The sequence below is a fragment of the Schistocerca nitens genome, chromosome 5 (assembly GCF_023898315.1).
Source record: "Schistocerca nitens isolate TAMUIC-IGC-003100 chromosome 5, iqSchNite1.1, whole genome shotgun sequence".
NCBI lineage: Eukaryota > Metazoa > Arthropoda > Insecta > Orthoptera > Acrididae > Schistocerca > Schistocerca nitens.
The window spans coordinates 735793277-735819585 of NC_064618.1; the positions used below are offsets into that span (position 1 = coordinate 735793277).

The 26309-nt window shown below is 43.0% G+C and overlaps 1 protein-coding gene across 4 annotated transcripts in view; it reads left to right on the top strand.

Moving 5' to 3' along the window:
- LOC126260873 (serine/threonine-protein phosphatase 4 regulatory subunit 1-like) overlaps positions 1-26309 on the top strand; it is a 337252-nt gene that overhangs the window by 241453 nt on the left and 69490 nt on the right. For 3 of the 4 annotated variants that reach the window (XM_049958309.1, XM_049958308.1, XM_049958311.1), the window contains one exon: positions 19070-19176. In XM_049958309.1, coding sequence (XP_049814266.1) covers positions 19070-19176 — 107 coding nt within the window. Of the gene's footprint in view, positions 1-8640; positions 8763-19069; positions 19177-26309 lie in introns of all 4 variants that reach the window. The other variant, XM_049958310.1, reaches the window with a different exon arrangement.

Below are 26309 nucleotides of genomic sequence, written 5' to 3' on the forward strand. Positions count from 1 at the left end.
ACTTCAGGCATGAGCTTCGTTCAGAACTTGCATCTGTGCTTACAGGCAAAAGCTTGAGCCTTCAACTCCGTGTTAACCTCTGATTGTTACAGAGATTGTGTGTTCTGCTGCTTGAACATAACAGTTGGTGAGTCATTGTCAGTATTTTAAGTTTCTCAATTTCCGTACTTTCCACAGGACCATCCGTCTTCCCTCTCTGCATATACTGTTATGGTTTTTGGCCACACGTAGAATTTCTATATCCATTTCATCCATTCGGGTTCCAGTGTTTGTTTCTCCACATCCGTAATTTCTTAGTTCCACTGTGATCCCGTCGTTTTTGATAACGCCTATTGTTTGTCACATTTCAAATGTCGTTTCTTCAAAAAAATTCTAGAAAAGTTAAGTTTATTCGCTTTGCATGCTGCTATGTAAAGTTACTAAAGTGGTCGGCTATTATGTTCTGTTTCGTCAAAAATTTTCTACCGTCGTCCTTGACGCAGTCTACCAGTAATACTCGTCACAGCTTCTATGTCTAAGCTCCCTAATTCCTCCAGTGTGAGTGTTTTAAATGTTGTCTGACATCTCTTGGCATCATTGTTTTGATAGTTGCAAACACAAACTATTTCATGTTCTAAATTCACTAAAATATCGTACGTAGTTAACATTGGCCCCTCCCGGTGGAGAGGGTTTAGAACACTGGGTAACCACTTAGCTAGCTGCCTAGTTTTATTTTCGGGTACAATTGCAACGGTTAGTTGCATGGATTTTTAGATCCTTTATACATTAACAAAAATAGCAATTCCATGAAATTGACGCACAGTGCTAACAATTAAAGTAAGCCTTTAAAAGTTAGTGTGATCGAATCTGTTCACGAGACGTATGTGCTTACGAATTGAGAAACGGGCGTTGCAACATTGAATGGTTTAATCACGATCCAGAAACCACTGCTGTAAGAAGACAGCCTTAGGGACGATGAAATTGTCTCAAAATATAGTACAAATCATAGGCATCCGCAAGAAGGGGTACGTGCCCTCTCCTGGAATCTGGGTGCAGCCAATTTATTCACCACGGGATTTCTGGAATATCTACTAGTCATTGTCTGCGGTTCCACTAAACTTCAGATTTAACATGGCCGCCCTTGACAACAAAAATTGCAGCTTGAGCAGTCTTGCGTATTTTGAGTTTCTCTGAATTGAAGTCTTTCAAGGAAATTATGCCAGACCAATGGTTCGGACGCGGTTTCGGCTCTCAACTGCAGACAAGATGGATACGATCCTACGGTGCTGAAGTGGTCTTAAGTCCCTTTCACTTCCTCGTTCAGTCCGTGCAAAGTTGCCAAAAGGAACCGGTCTTACACCATGGAGAAAGAACTATGTCGTAGATTCCCAACACCATAAATTTGGCAGTAATATGTGCTAGTTATTTGTCCCCCAAGTCCCAGCATGGATTGTTGAAATAAGACAGTCTCGGTTGCAAAATTTTTATTTGCAGGAAATGACGCGATTCATTTTGGGGGGGGGGGGGGGGGGCGTGGTATCATCAATTTGGCCTAGGGGTGATAAATTACAATATGCAGATTAAAATGAGGGAATGCAAGTAATATAAGAACACAAGAGGCAAAGATTCTGCAACCGAGAGTGTCTTATTTCAAGAAATCCGTTAATGTTAATAGATGTGTAATTTTATAAGAAATGCGTTACAGATGCCATCAGAGGTTAATAACTTTTTTCTTAGTGGCGTTTTTGACGTCCAACACCAGCCGGATTTTGTCAGTCATTCTTTTAGATTTTCAATTTTCGGTTTCAACCTAACATTATGAGAATACAGAAATACTATCGGAAATATTTTCTAGTTTCATTTAATAACTCGTTGGATACCCTGAACATAACCATATGAGTACGTAATTCCAGATCGTTGAATAAAACAGGTGCAATGCATATTCATGTTGATACATAAAAAGATGTACTTTGCATGTATTATTGAAATAAGCTTACGTTTAGGTGCCAACGTAATCTACTTTAAAAAGTATTGCAAAGATACTTATCAAACTTACTCTATGCCATATATTTTGTGTAGTTATTACCAAATTTAGTTCATGGTATACGACATGTTACAGATCCATCGACTCAGTTACGTAAACACCGGCAAGTTTTGAATCCTGTCCGTCCAGTAAAAATTTCAGCGGATTCCCATGGTAGAAATCCTACCATGCATTTCATAATCTACAACGTCGAACAGGTCCGCAGTAAGCTCAAATACACTGAAGCGCCAAAGCAAATGGTATAGGCATGCGTATTCAGATACTGAGATATGTAAACAGGCAGAATATGGCGCAGCGGTTGGCAACGCCTATATGACAGCAAGTGACTGGCGCAGATGTTAGATCGGTTACCGCTTCTACAATGGCAGGTTATCAAGATTTGAGTTCGAACGTGGTGTATCGTCCGCGCTTGAGCGATGGGACACAGCATCTCCGAGGTAGCGATGAAGTGGGGATTTTCCCGTGCGATCATTTCACGAGTGTACCGTGAGTATCAAGAATCGGATAAAACATCAAATCGCAGACATCCCTGCGGCCGAAAAAAAGACCCTGCAAGAATGGGACCAACAGCGACCGAAGAGAACCGTTCAACGTGACAAGTGCAATCCTTCCGTAAATTGTGGAAAGTTTCAATGCTGGGCCATCAACAAGTGTCAGCGTGCGAACCGTTCACTGCAGCATCATTGATATGGGCTTTCGGAACCGAAAGCCCGCTTGTGTACCCTTGATGACTGAAAGAGACAGTTTTGCGCCTCACCTGGATCCGTCAGCACAGACATTGGACTGTAGGTCACTGGAAATCTGTTGCCTGATCTGACTAGTGTCGTTTTAGTTGAATCGAGCGGATGGACGCTTACAGGTATGGAGACAACCTCATGAGTCCGTGGAACGTGCATGTCAGCAGGGGACTGTTCAAGCTGGTGGAGGCTCTGTAATGGTGTGGGGCGTTTCCACTTGGAGTGATATGGGACCCCTCATACGTCTAGATACGACTGACAGGTGACAGGTACGAGTCTGATCAGCTGCATCCATTCATGTCCATTGTGCACTCACAGACTTGAAATTCCAGCTGGACAATGCGACACGCCGTATGTCCAGAAGCCACCAGACCCCCCCCCCCCCCCCAGCCATGAACATTATGTACTGTTCAGAAGAGATCTCCACCTCCTCGTACTCTTACGGATTTATGGACAGCCCTGCAGGATTCATGGTGTCACTACCCTCCAGCACAACTTCAGACGGTAGTAGAGTCCACGCCAGGCCGTGTCGCGGCACTACTTCGAGCTCGCGGAGGCCCTACATGATATTAGGCAGGTGTATCAGTTTCTTTCGCTCTTCAGTGTAAAATATCCTCTATAGCCAATGAAGTGGTATAATTTCGACGTTTATTCTCTTGTAGTATTGCTTACCCGGTTCTAATGGTTCTAATAAAGACCATTCATTTGACGAGGTCATTTATTCCATCGTTCAAATCTGAGTAATTTCCTGTGCGGAACTATGTTCCAGAGTCAACAGTGCCAAACTATGCTTTTGGATTAAAGTTTCTAAAACCGTTCATTAACATTACAACATTACAGCAATTGATCATTAGCTAGTTCTAGAAGACTATTGGGGCTGTGAAGATAAATTGTTTTACCGACCTATAGATCATTTACTGTGACAACTAGCTCAGATGACCAATCCTGGAAGTATCTCTCTGGCACTCGCCTAAGTGGTCTTTGAGTGGATATTGGATCTCCGCTTTCCCCGCTAGTATGTCTGCCACCCCCTCGTTACTATCTCCCTCAGTTGGTTTGATTTTAAGGACTCCGAAATATTGCTGAAGCTGGCAGTGGGAATGACCACTGAGGAATGTGGGGCAACACATATACGAGGGTAAAATCAAATGGCTCTGAGCACTACGGGACTTGACTTCTGAGGTCATCAGTACCCTAGAACTTGTAACTACTAAAACCTAACTAACCTACGGACATCACACACATTCATGCCCGAGGCAGGATTCGAACCTGCGACCGTACCGAGGGTAAGTCGGTTATTATCTGCAATTTATATTCTTGTTTATTTTGGTAGAACTGTCGTTTTACGTTGACGATGCGTGCTTTGTTGTTATATCTTTGCAATTTTCAAGCTGCTAGGTTAGTTTCGTTATCGCAGCCGTGCTGTTACTCACGGCTGCTCCGCTGTCTATTTGCACCAAAGCAGAGCAACGTTCAGTGATCAGTTTTTTGTGATCGTAGGGCGTATCAGGGGCCGAAAGTCATCGAAGACTTCCGGTACAGTGTGGGAACAGTGTCTTGCCACGACGGAGTGTCTACGAATGGATTGAAAAATTCCGAAGGGGTCGCACAAGTGTTACGCACGATGGAGCCGGACGACCGGTAACTGCCACACATGAAGAAACCGTTGAGCATTCGCGTGAAATGATTTTCTTAGACGATTAACTATTGACGAAGTGGCACATCGTCTGCAAATTAGTCACGGCTCTGCTTGCGAAATCACCCACAGCAGACTTGAGTTTCACATAGTTTGTGCAAGATGGGTCCCAAAACAACTCAGAGTTGCATAAACAAACGCGATTGGACATCTGCAAAAAACATTTGGATCGCTATGGTAACGGAGGGGACAACGTCTTAGACAGGATCATTACTGGTGACTAAACATGGATCCATCATTACGAGCCGTAAAGTAAACGGCACAGTATGGATTGGAAACGTCCAAATTCGCCGTGCAAGAAAAAGTTGAGACCCAACCGTCCGCAGTTTCAACTGATGCTTACGGTTTTTTGGGACGCACAAGGTCCAGTACTGGAACATTATGGGGAAAGGGGCACAACAATAAACAGAGTACGTTAGTGATATGCGTACTGCCAGGCTAAAGCCTGCAATTTGAAGCAAATGCCGAGGATTGCTGTCAAACGGTGTTGGGTTGTTGCACTACAATGCTCGTCCGCATGCTGCTGCCCACACTGCTGAAACGCTCAAATTTGAAGTACTGGATCATCCTCCATGTAGTCCCGATCTTGCCCCCTTCTATCACTTGTTTGGTCCACTCACAGGCATTAAGGGGCCGTCGATTTGCGTTTGACGAAGCAGTGAAAGAAGCGGTACATTCTTGGCTCGCAGCTCAACCGAGAACCTTCTTTTATGAGGGCATGAAGAGGCATGTACAACGATGGACAAAGTGCGTTGAAACGCAAGGCGACTGTCGAAAAATGTTTTTGTAAGTTTCCTATTTGATTACAATAAAATTCTATACTACTTTGCGGATAATAATTGACTTACCCTCGTATACAACCAACAATCTTTTGTGTAGATTCGAATTGTTTTTGGAACTCAAGTTTTCCTCAGTCCCGTACGAAGAAACGTCGTAGAATGTTTGCACCGACTTTCATTGAAAGCTGACCGCCATATCTCTTTGTGTAGATAGCGGATCGTTACGAAACAAAACAGCGTAGGATCCGGCGCAACGGTTTCCCAAGTAGGCCGTATTTCGGCAGCCCATCGGCGCCTCAGAGGGCGACAACACACAGATAAGGCGTCACGGCTTGCCTGTCGCCATTCATGCTCGCGCTCTGCAGATAACTGCTCCTCAGCGCTGCGTAGATGTTCTTGGAAACTGACGTAGGCAAACGCGTGTACCAGCGTTAAGCTGCAAGCCAGTTATTTGTAAAAATAACTTCTCTGCTTGCTCATAGTTCTGTAGCAAATAGGTAAAGGGAATGTTTAATATTTCCGTGATTCATTTACCACGCTACAGCAACGTGTGACTCAAAATCCAGTTACTGCTTCAATAGAACATAGTCAGATGAAGTTAAAATCCTCTAATTAAAATGTTTAGCCGTAATTAGTTTGAAACTTCTGATGGTAACGTAGAGGAAACGCACAATGTGATATTGAGTGATCGTTGAATGTGTGAGAAAGCTGACGCCATAGCCATATCAGACGAAAGAGAACAAAAAATTCTAAGTGAAGAATTAGAATTACTAAGAGGTTTGTGACGCATGTATCCCATATGTACGTAGAGTGACTATGAAACGGTAGAAGCGAAACAATAAAAGCATTGGATGGATGCTAGTGGCATACATCAGAGGCGAAATACGTTGTATTTGCTGGAAACGTATTTACTAAGTTCGTCTCTGACCTTGTAACGATAACATCAGCTGTAAAGCTACTGAACTACAGAAAAGTGGCAAGAGGCATGGATTGCAAAAAAACTAACTCCCATAAACACAATGCTCCTGCCCAAAAAGGATAAGCGTTGTAGAAAGGTACGTATCAGTGGGTTGTAAACATACTAACGTGTCACTATTGTACGATGTTGCTCGCTGATGGTCTTCAATGACGACCTTTCTCCAAATTGAAGAAAAAAACTTAGTGAAATGAGTATTCACTAGGTGTAGTATTTTTATGCAAGGTCGATTCTATACCGAGATTCCCATTGCACACTCTATAAAACTGATGACTTCGCTTTTAGTTTCACCAAAAGTTATTTCGACTTTCCATATTCTGTATCACCCCTTCAGACAACAAATTCTTTTCGAAATCTTCACATTTTCTTGCAGCATTTCACCTTGCGTCTCCACAATTTCAATTTATTTCATTCCTGAGGAATTTGCGCTATATTCCTGTCTTAACCTGACATTTTTGTGCTTCCCTCTTCTGTTGATGAAAAGAAGTATTGCTTCTGTTAGCCAACGTTTCTTCACAGTTGTCTTCCCTGTACCTGTGATCGGCTTTGAAACCTTTGTGGTTGCTCTTTTAGAGATGCCTATTCTGGTATTACTTACAGCAGTATCCATATCCTTGAACTTCAGACGCGTGCCATTTCTCAGTATAGTATTTGCTATTCCCTTGTCATTTATTGCAGACCTCAGTGCCTGTCTCCGCTGTCATTCTTACTGCCAAACCCATTTTCTTCAGTGTTTCTTACATTCCTTTCCCCTACAACCGCGGTACAGTCTCCTATGATAATTAGATTTTCATTTCTCTTCATATACTAAATTAAACTTTCAGTGTTATCGTATTCTCTCTCTCTCTCTCTCTCTCTCTCTCTCTCTCTCTCTCTCTCACCTGCGACGTCGGCATGTAGGCCTATACCTGAACAGCTGTTGTTTACGTTGGTTTACGGCAGATACTGATAACTATCCTATCAATGAACTGTTCAAAGTAGCTCACCCTACTTACCAGTTGATAATGTATCCTACTCCCCTCTTCATAACAAATCCTACTCCCGTTGTACATGTTCTGCTGCTGCTATTGCCATATATACATCTGACAAGAATTCCTTATTCTCTTTCGATTTCACTTCATTGATCCCCACTGTATACAGATTGCGCCTATACATTCCATTTTTCGGATTTCCTAACTATTATACTACGTTCAAACTTCAGACTTTGCAAGCATGGACTGGTAGAATGTTATCCCGTCGTTAGTTATTTCACCATTCTTATCACCTCCCCCTTATCAATCTGCTTCTGGAGATCCAAGTTGGATTGGGGGGGGGGGGGGGGGCAATCCGGAATCTTTCTACAGTTGAGAGATAAACAGGACACTTCATTAGAGCATTTTTATTAGTATTCCGGTCAATACTGTCAAAATCATTCCTCTAAATCTGAAAGTGCTACGCATGATTATGTATTCTAAGGCTAGCCGTAGCGTCAGTATTGCTTGGGGGGTGTTCCTACATTTCCTCAGAAACCAAACAGATCTTCCCCAACGTTGACTTCTGCTAGTTTTTAGTGATTAGTTTCCAAATAATTGTCGGTATTTTGTAAACATTTTTATTAAACGATAATTCAGTAATATTCGCGCCTGTCAGCACCTACCTTCCTTGAAAACGGTATTACTTTGTTGTTCAATTCTAGGGGTATTTAGCCTGCCTCCAATCCTGCACACCAGGTGGAATATTTCAGTCGTGGCTGTTTCCCTAAAGTATCTCAAATGTTCTGAGATTGCCGTCTGCTCCAGGGACCATATTTCGACTCAGGTCCGTCCGTGCTCACACATTTTCTTCACATGGTATCATATCTCCCATTTCATCTTTTACTTCGTCTTGCCGTTCTCTCTGAAACGTTCAACCACCTCTGGTTTCTTCAATTTATTTAAATTATGGTCTGTGCAAAACCCTACTTGGAGGGTCCTCTTTGATTCCTTTCGCTCAGTCCATATTCATCTATTTTTTCTTGTCTTTCTTTTCCTATTATCGAATTCCAGTCCCCAGTCATAGATTTTTTCTCCTCTTAACTACAACAATTTTTACCTTATTATGCATTTTTTTGCATCTCTCTTAGACGTACTCCAGCATTACCCCTGTTAAATTTTCTATTTATAGCCCTGTATTCACTTGCCCCCATGGCCAGTTTCTTCTGCTACCGCCCTTATTTCTCACGATCTCCAACCTACCCACCTAATTATGGGATCCGACATTTCACTCTTCAATACGTAGAATGCTAGGTTTCTTTCTCCTGATGCCAATATCGTAAAGAGTGGACCCCGCCCGATCTGAATAGGGGACGCTTTTACTACTGAAGTATTTTGCCCAGTAGATGCCATCCAAGTACTTTACCTAATAGATTCCATCATCGTCAGAAAATGACTGTAGTCATCCCTTGCTTTCAGCTGTTCGCAGTATCCGCACAACAAGGCTGTATCTTGGCTAATGTGGCAATACCAGATCAGTCCATCTTCAGACTGTTGCCCGCAAAAATGAAAATGGTGCTGCCACACTTCAGGATCTGCAGGTTAGTTTTGCCTCTCGATCTATACCCAACCTTTGTGATTACGCCTCCGGTACGGCTATCTGTATTCTTTAGGTACACAAGCCACACCACCGCTCCTCGCCAAGGTCCATCGTCAAAAGCAGTACGTAATTCATCATGCTTCTTTAGTCGGGAGTGGACATTATTCTTATGACTGTCATCTCACATAATTTGAAACTGAATTGACGGGAAAAAAGCAACGCCAAAAAATACTGTTAAGTAATGAAATTTCGAGAAACCATTTGCCCAGGTAACTTATTTACGTTGCAAGAACTCAGCTTAATGTAACCGCGAGATAAAACATTGCAAATGTGAAATGCTGGTGTCACCGGTGTACCCACCAGAATATTTAATGGAACCTTGCGAACGGGCATTTATTGTATTGTACATGTGACTGATGCTAGTTCGTGGGATGGAGTTGCATGCCTGTTGCACTCCGTCGGTCAATACAGGGACTGTTAATGCTGTTAGTGGATGACGCTCGAGTTGTCCGATAAAATCCCGTATGTGCTCCATCGGAAACAGACCTGGTGGTCTAGCAGGTCAAGCAATACGTCAACACTGTAGAGAATTATGGGTTACAACAACGGTATGTGGACTAGCGTTATCATGTTCTGCAACACTCCATGGAATTCTCTTCATGAATGACAGATCAACACATCGAATCACCAGAATGACGAACAAATTTGCAATCAGAGTGCATGGGATAATCACTAGGGTGCTCCTGCTGTCATGCGATATCGCACACGAGAATTTAACTCCAGGTGTAGGTTCAGTGTGTCTAACATAGTCAAACCCTCAACTGGCCTCTTAAAGCCGTCGGCACACAGTACGAGGCAGGTAACGTTGACATGCAGGAGGACGGGATATCCCACGTCACGAGACAGCGCCGTCGACACACGCCACGACCTGGTTGACTTGATTTTGCGCTCTTTGCATTTTCCAGCGGCGGTTGTCGGATTTATTTGGCTCGCAAACCATACAGTGTACTCACAAAACAGGACGCGTCTAGAATTCCTACCTCAGCTCTATGAAAAAGAACATCTCCTTTCCTGACCATATGCTTGCCAGGTTATTCTGTCTGTGGTATACATAAATAAAAACTTCGTATCCCTGAACGTGCAATAATGCAAAAACGAAAGATACGTGTCCACTCAGGAAAGACATAAATCAAACTCACTCCTGGCAGAGAGCATTTATATTTACATAACATGAAATATTAAGTCTAGTAATTTCATACGAAGCTCTCCCAACCTTTCACAAACCTCGAAAGTGGGGAAAAATGGTGACAGTGGGGTGCGAACCAATTCCCGACGTAAGCACGGTCTCACATCACGGTGCTTCAACCAACTACGCCATGCTGACCTACGTAATTAAATGACTGCGTTTTGTGTGCTTTATCTCTAAAATGTGATTCACATTTAATTTCATAACAAATCCTAATAACGATAAGTTTTCATAAATCATAAATGGATCGTTACCTTAAAACGGATTGCTCTCACAAGGCGAAAAAACTAAATACGTAAATTTATCACCACCATGACCTTTCCCGTCATTGTATTACAGTAAACTGTACTAATAACGATTCGTTCTCCACACATTCAACGCGCCCGTGTTTAGAAATAGCATATATTCATGGCATGTAACTTGTAATACCAAACTCATCGAATATGGGCTTCTGCTGTACACGACAAATACAGCCTCAGCAGGGCGTCTGACTCCTTGAAGTAACCGGTATGTAACAGTTAGCTGTCACCGTGATGCCAGCTGCTACTCATATTGCTGCTGCTGCTGCTGCTGCTGCTGCTGCTGGAGCAGTAAGATGCGCCAGAGCCCCAAGCCGAACATGATGGCCGTCTGTCTTGGTAGTGCCACGTGGTCGCCTGGAGCTCGATCTCCTTGGGACCTTACATCCTCGTGACCACCGCTGCCAGCCAGTTACAGTGGCTACATTCGTGCAAAATCTTATTGCAAGGAACATAACAGCTTTTCGTAGCCCTATTACACGACCTCATGCAAACTGTGAGGTGTTAAATATCGTCATCGTCTTAAAGGTATTCTTCTCTTTCATAAACTCACCACGCCCCATCTTAAAGGTAACGAGCGTTCACGACCGTTACAGCGCGTATTTAAAGCAAAACTAATCCGCATCCTCAGTGGCGCAAGGCAGGCGGGAAATATGAATACACAATGTTTCACGTGCAGAAATAGGCCTGTAAACTTTCATTTATGTCTTAAAACTCCTTGATGTTGCGATTTTGTTTCCAGCAGTGTATTTTCGCAGTTAGCATTACCATGGTCAGGACTTTACTTTAGGAAAGTAGACGTGAATAATTGTATAATAATATAGCAGTTCGGGAGACATAAGCACTTCTTCCTGCAGTTTTGTATGTGACTCAGACCAAAGTATCATTTTTAATTGTAACGTTGAAACAGTCGCTTAACAAGCGGAAATTTCCGTGAGAATTAGGTTAAACGTCGAGGGATACGATTGATCACTTGCTTCAAAAAGATTGAAGTGCTAAGTAAGTCATTCTAATGGTCCCTGTGGATCAGCGACTCTGGTAAAGTGCATTCTTTTTTTTAACCGAGAGATGGAAAAATGTTACTGTCACGGCGCTCTTTCATTTTCAGAGTATGTGTTCTAACATGTAACTGCAGAATAGTCCATGTACACATCTCTGTATCTGTAAACTACTTTAGAGTTAGCTGGAGGAATTAGCTTGACCTAGTAGGGAAACTAGAGCCAGACCTACGTGCAGATTTTCCCACTGCTGAAGGCAAGGAGTGAATGTGGTTCACTGTTTAAAAGCGTTCTGATACGAACAGAGCCAGAAATTCAGTATATTTCTCTGCTCAACCAAAAAGCTATTAGATTAAAAAAAAAAAAAAACACAACTAAGCTCTACGAAACAATTATCCGAGTGGGCTGGAAATCGGTAGACACGATACACATTTATAGACAAAGGATCACAGTTTCAGAAGAATTGGATGATTTATTAAAGAGAGAGCTTCACAAATCGAGCAAGTCACTAACGCGTTGGTCCACCTGTGGCTCTTAAGCAAGCAGTTATTCGGCTTGGCGTTCATCGACAGTTATTGGACGTCCTGAGGGCGCGTTAAATCACAAAAATCTCAAGCTGGTTGGAGAATCTTGCCTATATTGCTATAAACACTCCCGATTTTATGGAGATGCTGCTACCTTGCTGGCCAAGAACCTCTGCAATGTAAACCCAGGATGAAAGGCAACAGAATGGCGCTGAAAATACCGTCGACGTTCCGCTGTATGTAATGGTGCCGCGGATAACAGGGGGGTCCTGACATGGACAGAAATGTCACCCCAGACACAGACTCCAGGTTGTCTGACGGTATGGCGGGCGACAGTCATGTTGGTATCCCACTGATGTCCGGTCCGGGTTGTCTCCAGATAAGTCTTCCGTGGTCATTGGGACTCAGTTCGAAGCGGGATTAATTGCTAAAGACAATTCTACTCCAGTCAGTAAGATTTCAGGCCGGAGGCGCTTCCTTAGACTCTCCTAACAGTGGGATGCTAAACTGACTGTCGCCTACCATAGTTAGACAACCAGGAGTGATGATCAGGGGTCATACACGCCACCCTCGCAGGTCGACGACAGGCTGCGCCTCACTTCGTTTCACTTCGTTGCTCTTCATGGCAAGCTATCCTTGGTTTACATTTCAGTAAGATGTCAGTCCGCACACGGCTAGAGTTTCTACTGCTTGTCTTAGTTTTTGTTGAACCATACTGTGGCCAACAAGGTTGCCCGATCTCGCTCCATTTGAGAACGTATGAAGCATTATGTGCAGGACCCTCGAACCAGCTCGTGATTTTGACAATCTAATGCGTCAATTGGACAGTTTGGCACGGTATCCCTCGGGACATCAAACTACTATCAGTCAATGCCAAGCCGAATAACTGCTTGCGTAAGGGCCAGAGGTGGATCAACACGTTATTGACTTGGTCAGTTTGTGAAGCTTTCTCGTGAATAAATAATTTTTCTGAAATTGTAACAATTCGTTTGTCTGTGCATGTTAATCACATTCTGGTAATTCCCTGGTGGTGCGTCTATTGTTTAGAGTGTATAGATAGTATTGATTCTAAACCATCGAAGGTAGCATTAACTCCGCCAATGCCTCGCACATTATGGCGTGCTACATGCCACTGACGGCCGCAACTTCAGTAAGACAAGTAAGCGTGACTTTTTTTTTTGTAGCTGACTGCAGAACGCTTAAACTATCTCCAGCTGGATAAGGTACGGAATTTTAGGAAGTAGCTTGTACATAAAAGAACTATATTGGTGGAAGCTGAAATAAAAAATAGGGCGATAGTGTCACGAATGAAACTGACGGTGAGACAGCAGTCATTAGCTAATTTATCCGTGCATCTTTTCTACAGTAAAAGGGATAAGCAAGAATGAGTTTTGAAAAATGGCACAAGCTGCTGTTGTGGAAAACTTGAAGAGGTGTAGGATGTTGCAAAACTTCGGTCGCGTCGGGCTGTTGGTTAACTTGGGTGGAAGATCTCTGGCTACAGGCATCGTCGTTCCCCGCTTTGTCTCGGCTCAAGGCCGCGACAGAAGACGCCGTGGCACGCCACGCGGCTGGCGGCGTGCTTCCCAGAGGTCGCGGCTCTCGACTGCTAATATCTCTTTTGACTAAACGGTTAGAAGGTTCATGGCATGATTTTCACTTATCTACATCACCAATATTACTAACCAGACATTACATTTGAAAATGCGTACGAACTAGAAAAAGCGAAAGAAAGCGACCGCAGAACGAGCTGTAAATATTACTGTTTTAGCTGTAGGCCAGTGGGAATACCTTAGATCTCCTTATCTAATGAACCATGCCAAGATCGTAATTAGGATTACATACTGCTTTCGTCGTTTCATTGAGACATGTTACATACGGCAATCTACCACCGAGCGTGTTGCCAGTTGGTTGATACCTTAAATATCTCAAATTGAGAAGCAATTGATTGTTTTCAAACCTCAGTAACGAGTACCGCGTTGAGAGAAAAGAAACAAATAATTTTAGTATCATTCAATCTTTCTCTTTCCTGCTAAATTTCTGAAGGATTTTAAAGTAAACATTTTTCATCTGTTCGGTGGATAAATATGACACTGACATCTTTAGTTCCAGTGTTCACATTTAAAGGTAGTCGTAGCAGTTTTCCTGTTAATTCTTCTCTAATCTTCATCGATAAAACATTAATGTAAAAGTATGAAATTCTCTTGTTCGAACTTATCATTATAAGGCAGGTTCCCCGTAACTGGTTGCAGCACTTACAACAAATAAATAAAAGCAAGTGTACAGTAGACCATATTCCTAAAACACTGTAGTGTTGTTCAAACCACCTTTCGTCGTTAACATAAGCTTTACAGTGGGTAGCGACTGATCATGAAATAGGCAGTGCAGTAGTTAAACAGATGTTAGGAAAAAGGTGGAACAAATGCTCGAATGCTTGCCTAATTCCACTGCATACTGCGAGCAACAATTCACGTCAACAATTCACGTCAAGCATTTGCCATCGTGTTATGGTTTAATACACAAACACATTCAGTATAAAAGAGATGGAATACCATAGTGAAGCACCATCGCGACGACAGTGAAGCAAATAACATACCTGTCGGCCATATTTCGTGTTACCAAAGCAAGTGGTCGTGATATGGGGTAGTGGTAGATGAGTTAACATGCTTCCGAAGCGAGTGTGGTAGAAGAAGTCACGTGCCATGTCCTATCGTTGTACAACTTAGTCAACCATTCAGATGAGTTCCTGGTATTATCAATATATTTTACTTAGGTTTTTGCAGTTGTGTTCATTCTCTACGCTGTGCAATAATAAAACGCATGCACCGTGGTATCAGTAGAACGTCAAGGTGACGCCTTCTAGAAGGCGTGTTGGTCGTCATTCAGAATTGTTCGTGAGTAGAATCATTCCACATTGTCAGCTGTATGTTAAACCTTGGACGAGAGCCACAGTGAAAACAAAGTAACAAGAAATACCCTTTTCTGAAAACTGTCTCTCTAACTTAAGTGTGTTTCTGTGAAATTACATAAAGAAATCGTCGACATTCCTAATCCTAACCCCTCCCAATTCTTTAGAGTATCCTTGGAAGACTACCCCCTTAGTTAAATCGAAAACGTTGTTCGGCATGGTTTCTTAGCGCGGGCGAAGTATATCAGACTACATACGATATGCAAAGTTAGGATTTGTGTGTTGGCGAGTCCAGTGTTGCAATATGTTCATGGATCGTACCAGACGTTTATGCCCACATACTCAGGCGTACTAAGCGGCGGGTACTGCCATACCTTTGTGACGCTGCAGTGTCGTCCCGCAGCAAAGAAAGCATTCACGATTCCTTCCAACACTTCGATAACATTGAAAGAGCGTCTTCAAAAAAGACAAGAACATACCTAAATCTGTGCTTTACAAACTATGTAGTGCATGGTATTAAGCACTTCCCTGTTATACCATAGTTTCTTCCCATTCAGTTCCCGTAGTGGGCATGAAAAGAGGCTCCTCCAATGGCTCTAAACGCGGTAAAAAAGTTCAGCCTTCGTTTACCGGTACCTACCGAAACGATACGTATAGTTCTTAGTATTTTCCTAGATTCCTCACTTAATACAGATTCTTGAAATTTTGTAACTACCCGTTCAGATTTTTCAGCATTTGTCACACTTCAGCAGTATACGGGATAGGTCACAAGAGTGATAAGAGCAAATTCATTTGTATACTAATTGCACTTTCCCATTATTGTACCAATGAACTGACGTCTGCCACTTGAAGCCTGTATTATGGTGCTTGATATTTCCGCAAGATGTTACATCTGAGGTATTTGTAGAAGTTGACTGATTGCAATCGAGACTAGGTGATATTACCCATAGGATTATATTTTGTACAGAGAACAACTTTACAGTTCTGAACATTCAAAGAAAGTTGCCTGTCTCTGCAACACTACGAAGTCCTATAAAGATAAAACTATATTTTTGTGCAGCCTTTTCAGATAATACGTCATAAATACCATCTGAAAAAGTGCGAGGTTACTATTAATATCAGTTCATTAGTATATAAAAGATGAACAGCCAACTGTCAAAGATGGAATCGTGCTACATTCCGAACAATAAATCCGCAGTTGGTAAAATTGTACGTTTGTTAACAATTCTTGGTGTGTGTACGGAGTTATCATAACTCCATAAAAGCTGCATCTAACTGATAGTTATGAATCAAGACATTAAGGATCTCGTAAAAGCGCGATTAGGGTTTCGCATGTTTGCAAGTTTCTGTAACCCCCACTGGTCATTGTGGAGAGTCATTCTGTTCGAAGCACTTCATTACGTTTTAAGTTCACTCGCACTTTTTCTCTGGATAACGGCTACAAAGCTGAAAGCGCGATAATATGGAATAAGTGGATATTTCACGAAATACTTTTCAACTGGCTGTAGTTCAATAACTCCTGTTCTAAGGCTTTAAAACAGGTTGTGTTCATGGTACTGAACAGTTAACTTGTGGATGACTTGTGCGTCACTTCGTCACTGTATCAACTTGAGCATGAAATATTTACATCCTAAATTTTGCCAGCCACACACTGTTCAAAGGAAATCACATACTGTCTTTTATGTTCGCCGTAGTAATTGAAAAGCACTGGTGAGATAGTTGCTTAATTTCACTAACGAAACTGCTACCTAAAATTCGGATTCGTCGCATTAATGAATGACGCTTACAAGGAAAATATACAACGCTTTGTGCTGTCGTTGAACCATTTTCAAATGGTAAGTAACAGTCGCAAGATCTTTCTTTTTGATCCCTTATGGATGGCAGACCAAAATTTCATATGTGAAACGTTGAAAGTCCCACGTTGCTGAAATTCACAACATTCGTCTGGGATAGACTATATTGTCACATGTATTGTGTGACGTTGCGACTTGGGATCTGAGCATAACCTACTGTTAATCCACTTTCGAAATAATTACATAATTCTAGCAAAGTGCCGTGCGAACTGTGTAAAGTTATGCCTAGATTTGTAATGGAAAAATTAGGAACTTTTTTTTTTTTTTTTTGCGGTATGCTAGAATGTAGGGAAGAAGCTGTTCCGGCGCCAACAGATTGATCGGCGAAGTAACCGTTCACGGTGATAAACAATTCCCGCTTTTGGCCGTGCTCCGAATAGAACACAGGCCCGGTTGAATTTCCGTTCACAATTTATTTTAATGAGAACTTTATTTTACAATTAAGTGCAATTTAATGCCGTTGATGTGAAGTAGTCATTATTACTGCTGCAGGTTTAGAGAATAAGCAGGTATTCCTACATAAGTGAAATTCTTCAGACGTGGTAATATGCAGAAGGAGGGTGAAATTTCGCCGGACGTCAACTAGAACTTGAGGTGAAGTGGCGAAGGCGGCGAGGACGCGCTTGCAGCTCTAATTGCTCGCCAACTGTGAAGTGCCATCATCCCGCGCAGCACCTGCACTCGACCTCTGCAGAGCTCTCCTGCGCAGCTTCTGCCCGCTGTTGCAAATGATGCAGCGCCTACAGAACAGGGCGAGACGTTACGCCACCATTTTAGCAGAGTACTGCACGTAGGATTAGAATTCATAGCAGCGAATCATGATTCTTTAACTGTAGACTGGTTATAAGTAGCAAAACGTGGCCTCGGTGTGTAAAACATGGCGTTTTCTATCTTGCCTCGTCGCTAGTGCTTTTCTTGCTCGGAGCTGTGGCGTAACCTAGGCATATACCTGCTGTGTGAGTGTGAAGATGATTCGTCGTCCTGGCCACGTGGCGTGCGTGGTGCTTAGCTGGAGGCGGCAGGGCGGTCGCGCCGTGATCGATTTCCCTCTGCGGGCTACTGCCGCCCCTGTTGCCACGGCCATTACTTGGAGGCGTGGCTCCATCTCCCACTCGGCCAATGATGGCAGCCTTCTGTTTCGGGGCGCCAATCGCGCTCCGCCGTAGGGCGTCAGTCTCCGCCCGGCTTCGAACCGTGGACCTTAGTTGTGATGACTGGGTACGCAACTGTCGGCGGATAGATTTCTCGGACGGATGGTTTTGTTGAGCGTTCTCATTGTGTCATATGAAGTACAGATTGGCCAAAATAAAACTGACTCGAAGGGTTTCCTCCACATTGTGACAATGAAATCTCAACGTCAGAGAACCTGCAGGATGTAAAGGGTGACACAAATTTCAGCATATTATGTAAAGACCATTTCTCCTATACAGTTTCTACGGTAACTTGTCTCGTGTCAGGCTTAAAAACATTTTACGGATTTAAGTAGTCCATCCTCTAAAGAGTTTTCAGTGCTAAAATTAGTCATTTCTGTATTTTGGTATCCGTGCAAAGTATTGTTATGTGTCATTACGAGAACGAAGATTGTACAGCCAAAAAATATTTCCGGGTGAAGATAAAACAATTTTTACAGGCTTGAAAAATTCGAAAAATATTTTAGTGGGAGAGCAAAAAAATTTTTGAATAAAAGAAAGGAAATAAATTGAATAAAATGCCTTAGAAAGAAGGGACCTAAATTCTTAGAGGGACTTGTGGAAAGAGGAGGTGGTAGGATAAAATTAAAAATCAGGACGATCTTAGACGGCAGCGCAAACCGCGTCAATAAAAGGAGCGGTGGTTCATTAGAAATGGAGATGTCAGTGTCCTAACATATCAGAAAACGTTATATTTAACATGCTAATCCAGCCGATATCTTGGAAGTTTACTTTGAAAAAAGTCTCTTACCAATAAAAGAAAAAACAGATGGAACTGTGCTGTGTTAGGTTCACGTACTCTCATTCCATGCGGAAGATGTTCGTTTTAGCAAGGGCATTTCATTCCGCACCTGCTCTTGCCGCAACATTTCAAAACTGTGTGTGGTGTTTGATCCTTGCAAAAATAAAAGAAGGAAAAAATGTGAAATATTAAGAGAAGCTGGTAAACACTGTATCATTGCAAGAACATAATTAACGAAAATCGGAAGTGGTGCATTTTAAAAACGATCGTACAGTCGTATGAAAGTTCACTGGTAATAATTAATTAATGGCTCATTATTCAGCTGAGCGTTCCTTGAGTGTTACTCCAGAAAACTCGGGAGGCGATCACAGGCTTTGGGTTTTCTGCCCTTGCCTTCGCCAAAGCAATACTGCTATGCTTATCACATGAAATCAGACTTCGGCTTTAGCGAGTTTCGGCATCTCCCCTTCTCTCTTTCGCCCCATGTGTTGAAGTAGTCTTTAAGTCGTTAAACAATTCTGTAACTGACGAGGCAATGTGTGTTGCAGGGACATGGTGGGCCGCGCAGTGCTGGAGACACTTCGCACCGTGGCGGACTGTCCAGCAGACGTGGCCGCTGTCATCCAGATCATTAGTACAGTGGCAAGCGATCCAGGTAATTGCCGTGCTATTATTATATATCGGCCACTGTATGTTGTCGTCCTTTTCCTAACTACATCTCATAAAAAACCTGAAATCAAGTACCAGATCCATATCCGCACATCCGAAAGTTGAAGGATATTAAGGTTCTGCTGACACTAAACATCGGCTTCCTGCCCCTCCTGACAGTGACGAGCTTACGTGTTGGCATTTGAAAATGCAGAAAAGAAGTCTTACATCCTCATACAGTTTCTCTCATTCTTTCCATGCTACCAAGTAGGCACCCTGTTCGCAGTGTCTCTTCGAACACCGTTACACGCTTGCACAAGATATTCTCTAATACCAGAGCTCCGATTCAGTATACCTAAATGTCGAAATTTTTCTATGTCCTTTAACAAATTGCTCCCCCTTCCACGGATTCTGCGAGGTGTCTGTTCTTCCGGGCAGTTACGCATTCTTATACACTCCTGTTCGTTGCAAGTTAATGAATATTCATACTGTGAATGCGGTGCCTGTCTCTGATAACATAATGGTTTCTGAACGCTTAAAGACCGTATATTTTGCACATACAAGATGCATTCCATAAGTAATACGACCAAATTCATAAAAAATCATTTATTGAATATTTTCTTACAAATAATCAAATTTTGAAAATGGCACCCTCTTGCGTCGATACACTTCTGGAGGTGGTGTTTCCATGCCTGGAAGGCATACTAGAATGCCTTTTCCGGAGTGTCCTTTAAAGCTGTTATAACATGCGTCTGGATGCTTTCAAACGTGTCCCAATGTTTTCCTTTCGCGACTCCTTTTAACCGAAGAAACGAAAAAGGTCAGCGGAAGCCAGGTCAGGACTTGAGGGAGGCTGGGGAACTAACCAGGAAGTCTTTGACAATGAAGGCGCTGTGACTCGGCGCGTTGTCGTGGTGAACTTCTGTCGCTTCGACAACGCGAGACCCTCCTTTTCACTGAGCACTGCCAAGTAGAAGTTCACTATAGTCCCGGTAAGTACGAAATCGTGGAGGACAGTGCCTCTGACGTCACAGAAGGCAATGAGCATGGTTTTGATCCTGGACTTGCTCATGCGTGCCTTTTTGGGACGGGGCGACGATGGGGTGTGCCACTTTGAAATCTGCCTTTGTCTCAGGGTCGTACTAAAATATCCACTACTCATCACCAGTGATAACTGAGTTTAAAAAATGATCACTTTCACCAGTTTCCAACATTTCTCGGTACCGAAGCACTCGCGTGTGCTTGTGTTCATCGATCAACACTTTTGGGACGAGCTTGGCACACACCTTTCTCATGTTCATATCTTCGGTCACAATGCGGAAAACGGTTGTTTTTGCCATGTTTAGAGTTTGTGCTATCAATTGAAGGCTCAGCCGTCTGTCAGTTCAAACAATCGCGCACACGCGTCTCATTTTCGTGCAGTTGATGGCCGTCCACTGCGAAGTTCGTCGGTGATCTCCTCTTGGCTCTCCATGAACGACTTGTGCCATCTGAAAACTTGTGATTTGGAAAAGCAATCAGTCCCAAAGGCATGCTGAAGTAATGGAAACATTTCGGTGGCGGACTTCCCAAGTTTAACGCAAAATTTGATAGCGTACCATTGCTGTACAGAATGATCCATTGTGACGTGTTACATAACCTCAACGGGGTTGACGGAAACGCACGTCCTGACTGTGCGGCAGCTCGCAGCCGAATGAGACAAAGAGCGTTTTGAAGCTAACACCCCCCTCCACAACGCGCTGTGGTGTACCGTTGCGCAAAAAAAAAAAAAATTGGTCGCGTTACTTATGGAACGCACTCTATAACTAGAAAACTCATTATGTATTTCTAAGAAATAATTGTTGGTAGGTTGTATTATTTCCGGACTTAATTTCTCACGAAAATATTAGTAGTTCAGCTATGCTCTGAGAGGTTTCTTTACGTCATTCAGGAATCAAAAGTGAATACTTAATTAATTAGTAAAAGAACAGTGGCTTGTTGTCAGAAGGAAAACCGGCGAATGAAATGGTATCTGGGGACCGAAGCGGCAAAACGGCGAGCGGCACATGCACATGCAACACTTGCATTGTCTCCAGTAGTGGTTTTTCTTTTGCGGATCTAAAACGGGTGATAGCTCTAAAATTGCAGCATCTCTAACTTGATGCGTTTGCCTGCCTTATGTGTTATGAATTCGGAATGGAACGTCATTAACACAATTTCCTTAGTTTTATGTACGTAAATTACCTGAAAGGGTTGTATGTTCAGAATCTGTTAAATTCTGAGTATTGGCAAGTGTACATAGGGGCATCTGCACGCGCGGAATGTTTGTTAAAACACTATGTAAATCACGTCAACATGGTCTTTGCTTTTCATGTTCAAGCATTCTATTACCATCGTACTTCATTTAGGTCCACCCAGTGGTCAGGCAGTAAACTCCTATTAAATAGACCGAAACACAGAACCCTGTTTGGAGACGTCGATATTTCCTGGTAGTCAACCACTTTTCAGGATGTCTCCTTGAGTAAGGTAACGTTAATTGCGTATAGTTTTTCCGTACGACGAAACAAAAGTAAAAAAAAGTTTATCTCAATCCAAACAATGACCGATGGCTTCCTTAGTGTTTATCTATTCATTACTATTATTTAATTAAACCTCGTCGCAGTTCTCGGCAACATTGACTTGCACGTACTGAATATATTTGGCGAGTTGACGTCATTTTTAATGAAGCGCTAGATTTCTGAGGTCAATATGTATTGCCCATCATGGAGGGCAGGGCTTAAGCAGACGCGCTGCACGAGTATGGAGACCGTGCTCTGCCTCAGTAGTGGCAGGTTTTTGGCGCGGTGCTCACCCTCTGTGGATCATACAATAGAAACAACCCCCTCTGTCGCAGCGCGAGCTTGTATTTCCGGCTGCAACCCTCCCGTAGCCGAGGGTAGCGGATAGCGACCGCTTTCCAGGTGCTGCCCGCCGCCAGCTGCAGCTTGGGGTTGTAGCAGACAGCCTACTTCTGCCGCCGTATTTCAGCGGGGAACGGATAAAACATCTCGCAGTAGCAGACGGAGGCGCCTCGGTCTTCTTGTGCCGTTTAAGCACTACTTCTTCCCTTTATGCCGCAGTTGTATGAGTTTTGACTCGATGAAACAAATGTTCATGTGCTTCAGAGTTTAGTGATATAAGAAAATAAATAAATCTGCGTCACTGGAAATTGGTGTTAGCCCTTATCTGGGTATTCACTCTCCAGTGCAACACATTTTCCCGAACGTTGGATGATTTGACTGAGATCTTGGGTGTAGAAACCTGCATTTTAACTGTCGAGGAAACGTTCCTCCACAAAAATTGCATCGTTCTGTCACGCAGTGGTTTCTTCCTCCATACTAGGAGGAAGTAATCACGGAGAGCCAGGTCGGGAAAATTAGCTCATGCAAAATTAGATAGCTTAAAGAATATTTGTGATTGCTGTGCAGAGTGAACTGGGGATGTTAAGCAGAACAGCCTCCTCGAAAGCCTTCTCGCTCAGTGCTTTTGACAGTATACTGTAACATCATCGAACAGTTAGGTAGTATGCTCCTGTTAGAAGGATAATCTTATAGCACCACACCTTAAGTCGCCAAGAAAACGCCCAGTATCACCTTGGCTGAAGATGGTTGGACCTGTGGACTCTGCCTTGCAGTATTTCTGATACACCCAGAAATCGTCTACCATTATTATGTGCCAAAGAACTTGGAGGGCATCCACTTGGATCAACGAATGCTCGCACTCATTCCAGAAAACCGCCGAACCATCATTTTAAAAATTTTGTGCAAGATGTCGGAATCTGACCCATTACGGATTTTAGTTTTCCCATTATTGCCTCCCATTGCACGCGGATCTCAAAGCACACCTAGCCTCAGCTTCTCTTGACATTGTCTGTTCTTGACACATGGTCTGCACATCATTTTTAGAATTGATCAAAGTGGAAGCATAGGTGCCATCTATGCAGTATCGTTAAGATCCAGAAAATAAAATACCGCACAGTACTTCACGAAATCAGCTGAGCAATTTGTCTTGACTCCTCTAGTGGCGACATGTGGCACAGTTGTGCCCAATATTTCAATGTGTACCAGAACTGCAGACATAAACCTGCAAACCAATACCAAATTACATAACTTTCTTCGAAAGAATTTAAAATTTAGGTTTAAGAGGGAAGGCAAAATTTTATTTTGTGGCTTGATGAACATGCCTGCACCAGGAAGTAGATTCAGTGATCACAACACCACACTCCTCAGTCCTCTTGAAGTTCAGTGCAAGGAAGGCCTGAAAGTTGAGGAAGCTGTAGATAATTAACAATGAAATGGAAGTAAGACACCGTGTAGTGAAGACAGATCTGAGTCTCTTGTGATGCAACCTGGATGATGAGGGCCCGTCCATCACTTCGTGGTGTATAATGTCCTTTGTGGATACATGCAAAGTCTTACACTTCCAACTAATGAGCAAATATTACTATTCAGTGTGATCTAAGAAAGAACAGTGCAGGTAGTGAAGAAAGGTGCCAACAGGAACACAAGTGTGCAGCAAGAATTACTAGGGTCAAGTGGTGGGATGGAAGCGGCTGGTATGAAAGTAATATTCCAAAGATATTCCAGTGTTTTTAACGCTTTTTTACGGAGCAAAACTTATGGCTCCCAAACTAAAATTGAAAAACTGGAATGTGTGGGGCATGTTCAAAAGCAAATGGGTTGTAGACTTCTCAGATCGAAGAAAGAAATTAAAGGCAAGAAATTAGTAGATGGAAAGCCACTTGGAGCTGTTAATAGACACGACAGAAAAGGAAATTCACACTTTACAAATAGATTATGGAAAAGCTATCAAGGATAACTTCCATAGCATGGAAACAATGCAGTGTGCCGTGTAGGTAATATTCTTTCACAGATTATTCTCAACTTTCCCTTTGTGACATATCCTGGTGAAAATACCTTCAGAAGCCATACACCCACAAATATTGTTTCCCATTTGCTGTTTCAGATGTTATAAAACCAACTGAAGGTAACTAGTCAATCATGGACTGCCGAAAAAATGTGTACATGGGAAAACACAATACAAATGACACCTACAATCGCCTTCTATTGCTGTGTTGTCCAAAAACAGTATTTCTGTTAATTGATATGACCATAGCTGCATTTGATGCCTGTCTAGTTTCAGTGGAAATGTAGTTACGATTAGGTGCCTGAGGAGACTAGGCTTCCCTCTCTGTGCAATGACACTGAAGATACTCGGGAGCATTGATGAAGCGTGACTGGACGAAACTAAGCAACAGAAGAAAACATGCAGAAGTTGGCTTGGCAAAGGAGGCAGGTGAAGAATTAATCCAGGGAGCAATATTGTTAAAAATTGAAATAAACAGGAGCGACTTATTTTTAGTTATCCGTACAGTTACTAGTATGTCTTTGTAATTTCTTGCGCGTTTGAGTGCTTATTAGGGACAACGTTTTATTTTAAAATTGTAACGTACAGGACAGCCATTGTTATCGACGCTTGTTTCGACCCTTGTATCGTACAGGCTTTTGTTTTGTTTATTGTAGCTCAGTGTCGGTTACAGTCAGTGACAGCAACTACTGCTAATAAGGCGAGTACACCGTTCGTTTGTTACGTATTTTTGCGAGCTTCAAACAGGAGCGACTTCATTAATGGATAGGGAGTGTGATTGCTGTGTGCGGATGCGAGCTGAGTTGGTGACCCTTCGCTCTCATCTCCAGGTGGTGTTGGTTTCAGTCACGAAGGTTGAGGCTGCTGCCAAGGGGCATCACTGTGGGCGGGGTCGGACGCAGGGATGCGAGGGACGTAGAGCGCGTCTTACGTGTCCCCCTATCGGCCCACTGCTGCTGCCTTCCCAGGTACTGCCTTCACTGATATTGACCCCTCACCAGTGGTCGAGTGGGAGATCATTCCAAAGTGTGGTAGGCAGCGAAAGACTTTCCAAGCGGCCGATCGTAGGGCCTCCCCGGTTCATTTGACGAACTAGTTTCGGGCGTTATCAGTGGCTGATGTCTCAGAACCGGATGCAGTCGTCCACCGTGTTCCAGAGGAAGCTTCTCGCCCGCAAGGGCTGGGCATTCACAGAGGGTGGGTATGCTGGTAGATGGGAGCTCCAACGTTAGGCGCGTAATGGAGCCCCTTAGGAACATGGCTGCTGTGACTGTGTAGGCTGCAAATTGCTTGACTTGTGCAACGGATGGTGGGTTTCCGGGTTCCGCTTAAGTCAGGAGTCCACTGCACATAGGAAGCGGCTACACGGTTAGCCGGGGCTGTGTGGAAGCGACTGGGCGGTTTTTTAGGTTAGAGGGTCTCAGGGAACCACAGAAAGGGCGTCCGTCTAAAAGGGGACAGGTAAAACACAGTAAGGTAGTTCTAGTAACAATTAGTATTGTAGTTGTAAATTGTCGTAGCTATGTTGGGAAAGAACCCGAGCTCCAAGCCCTAATAGAAAGCACTGAATCTCAAATAGTTATAAGTAAAGAACCCTGGCTGGAGCCGGAAATAAGTTCAGCCGAAATTTTTTCAAACGATCTAACAGTTCAGAAAGGATTGATTAAATACAGTTGTTGGTGGAGTATTTATTGCTGTCTGTAGTAATTTACCTCTTAGTGAAATTGAAGTAGATAGTTCCTGCGAAATCGTGTGGGTAGAGGATATACTTAACAATCGGACTAAACTATTAATGAGATCATTTTACTGATCCTCCGACTGAGGAGATACACTTGCTGAATAGTTCAAAGAAAACTTGTCTCACTTCAAATAGGTACCCCACTCAAACAATTATAGTCGGTGGTGACTTCAGTCTACCCTCGATATGCTGGAAAAATTGTATGTTTAAAGCCAGCGGCAGGCATAAAACGTCATCCGAAATTGTACTTAATGCTTTCTCAGAAAATTATTTTAAACAATTAGTTCATGAGCCCACAAGAAGCGTAAATGGTTGCGAAAGCATACTTGACCTCTTAGCAACAAATAATCCTGGACGAATAAGGGAGTATCATGGCGGATACAGGCGACCACAAAATACTTAATGCTAGGCTGAATACCGTAACACACATAGCAATAAAAAAGAAACTCAAAGTACATCTATTGAAAAAGCTGATAAAAATGCTCTTAACGCCTTTTTAAGAGACAGTCAAGCGTAGA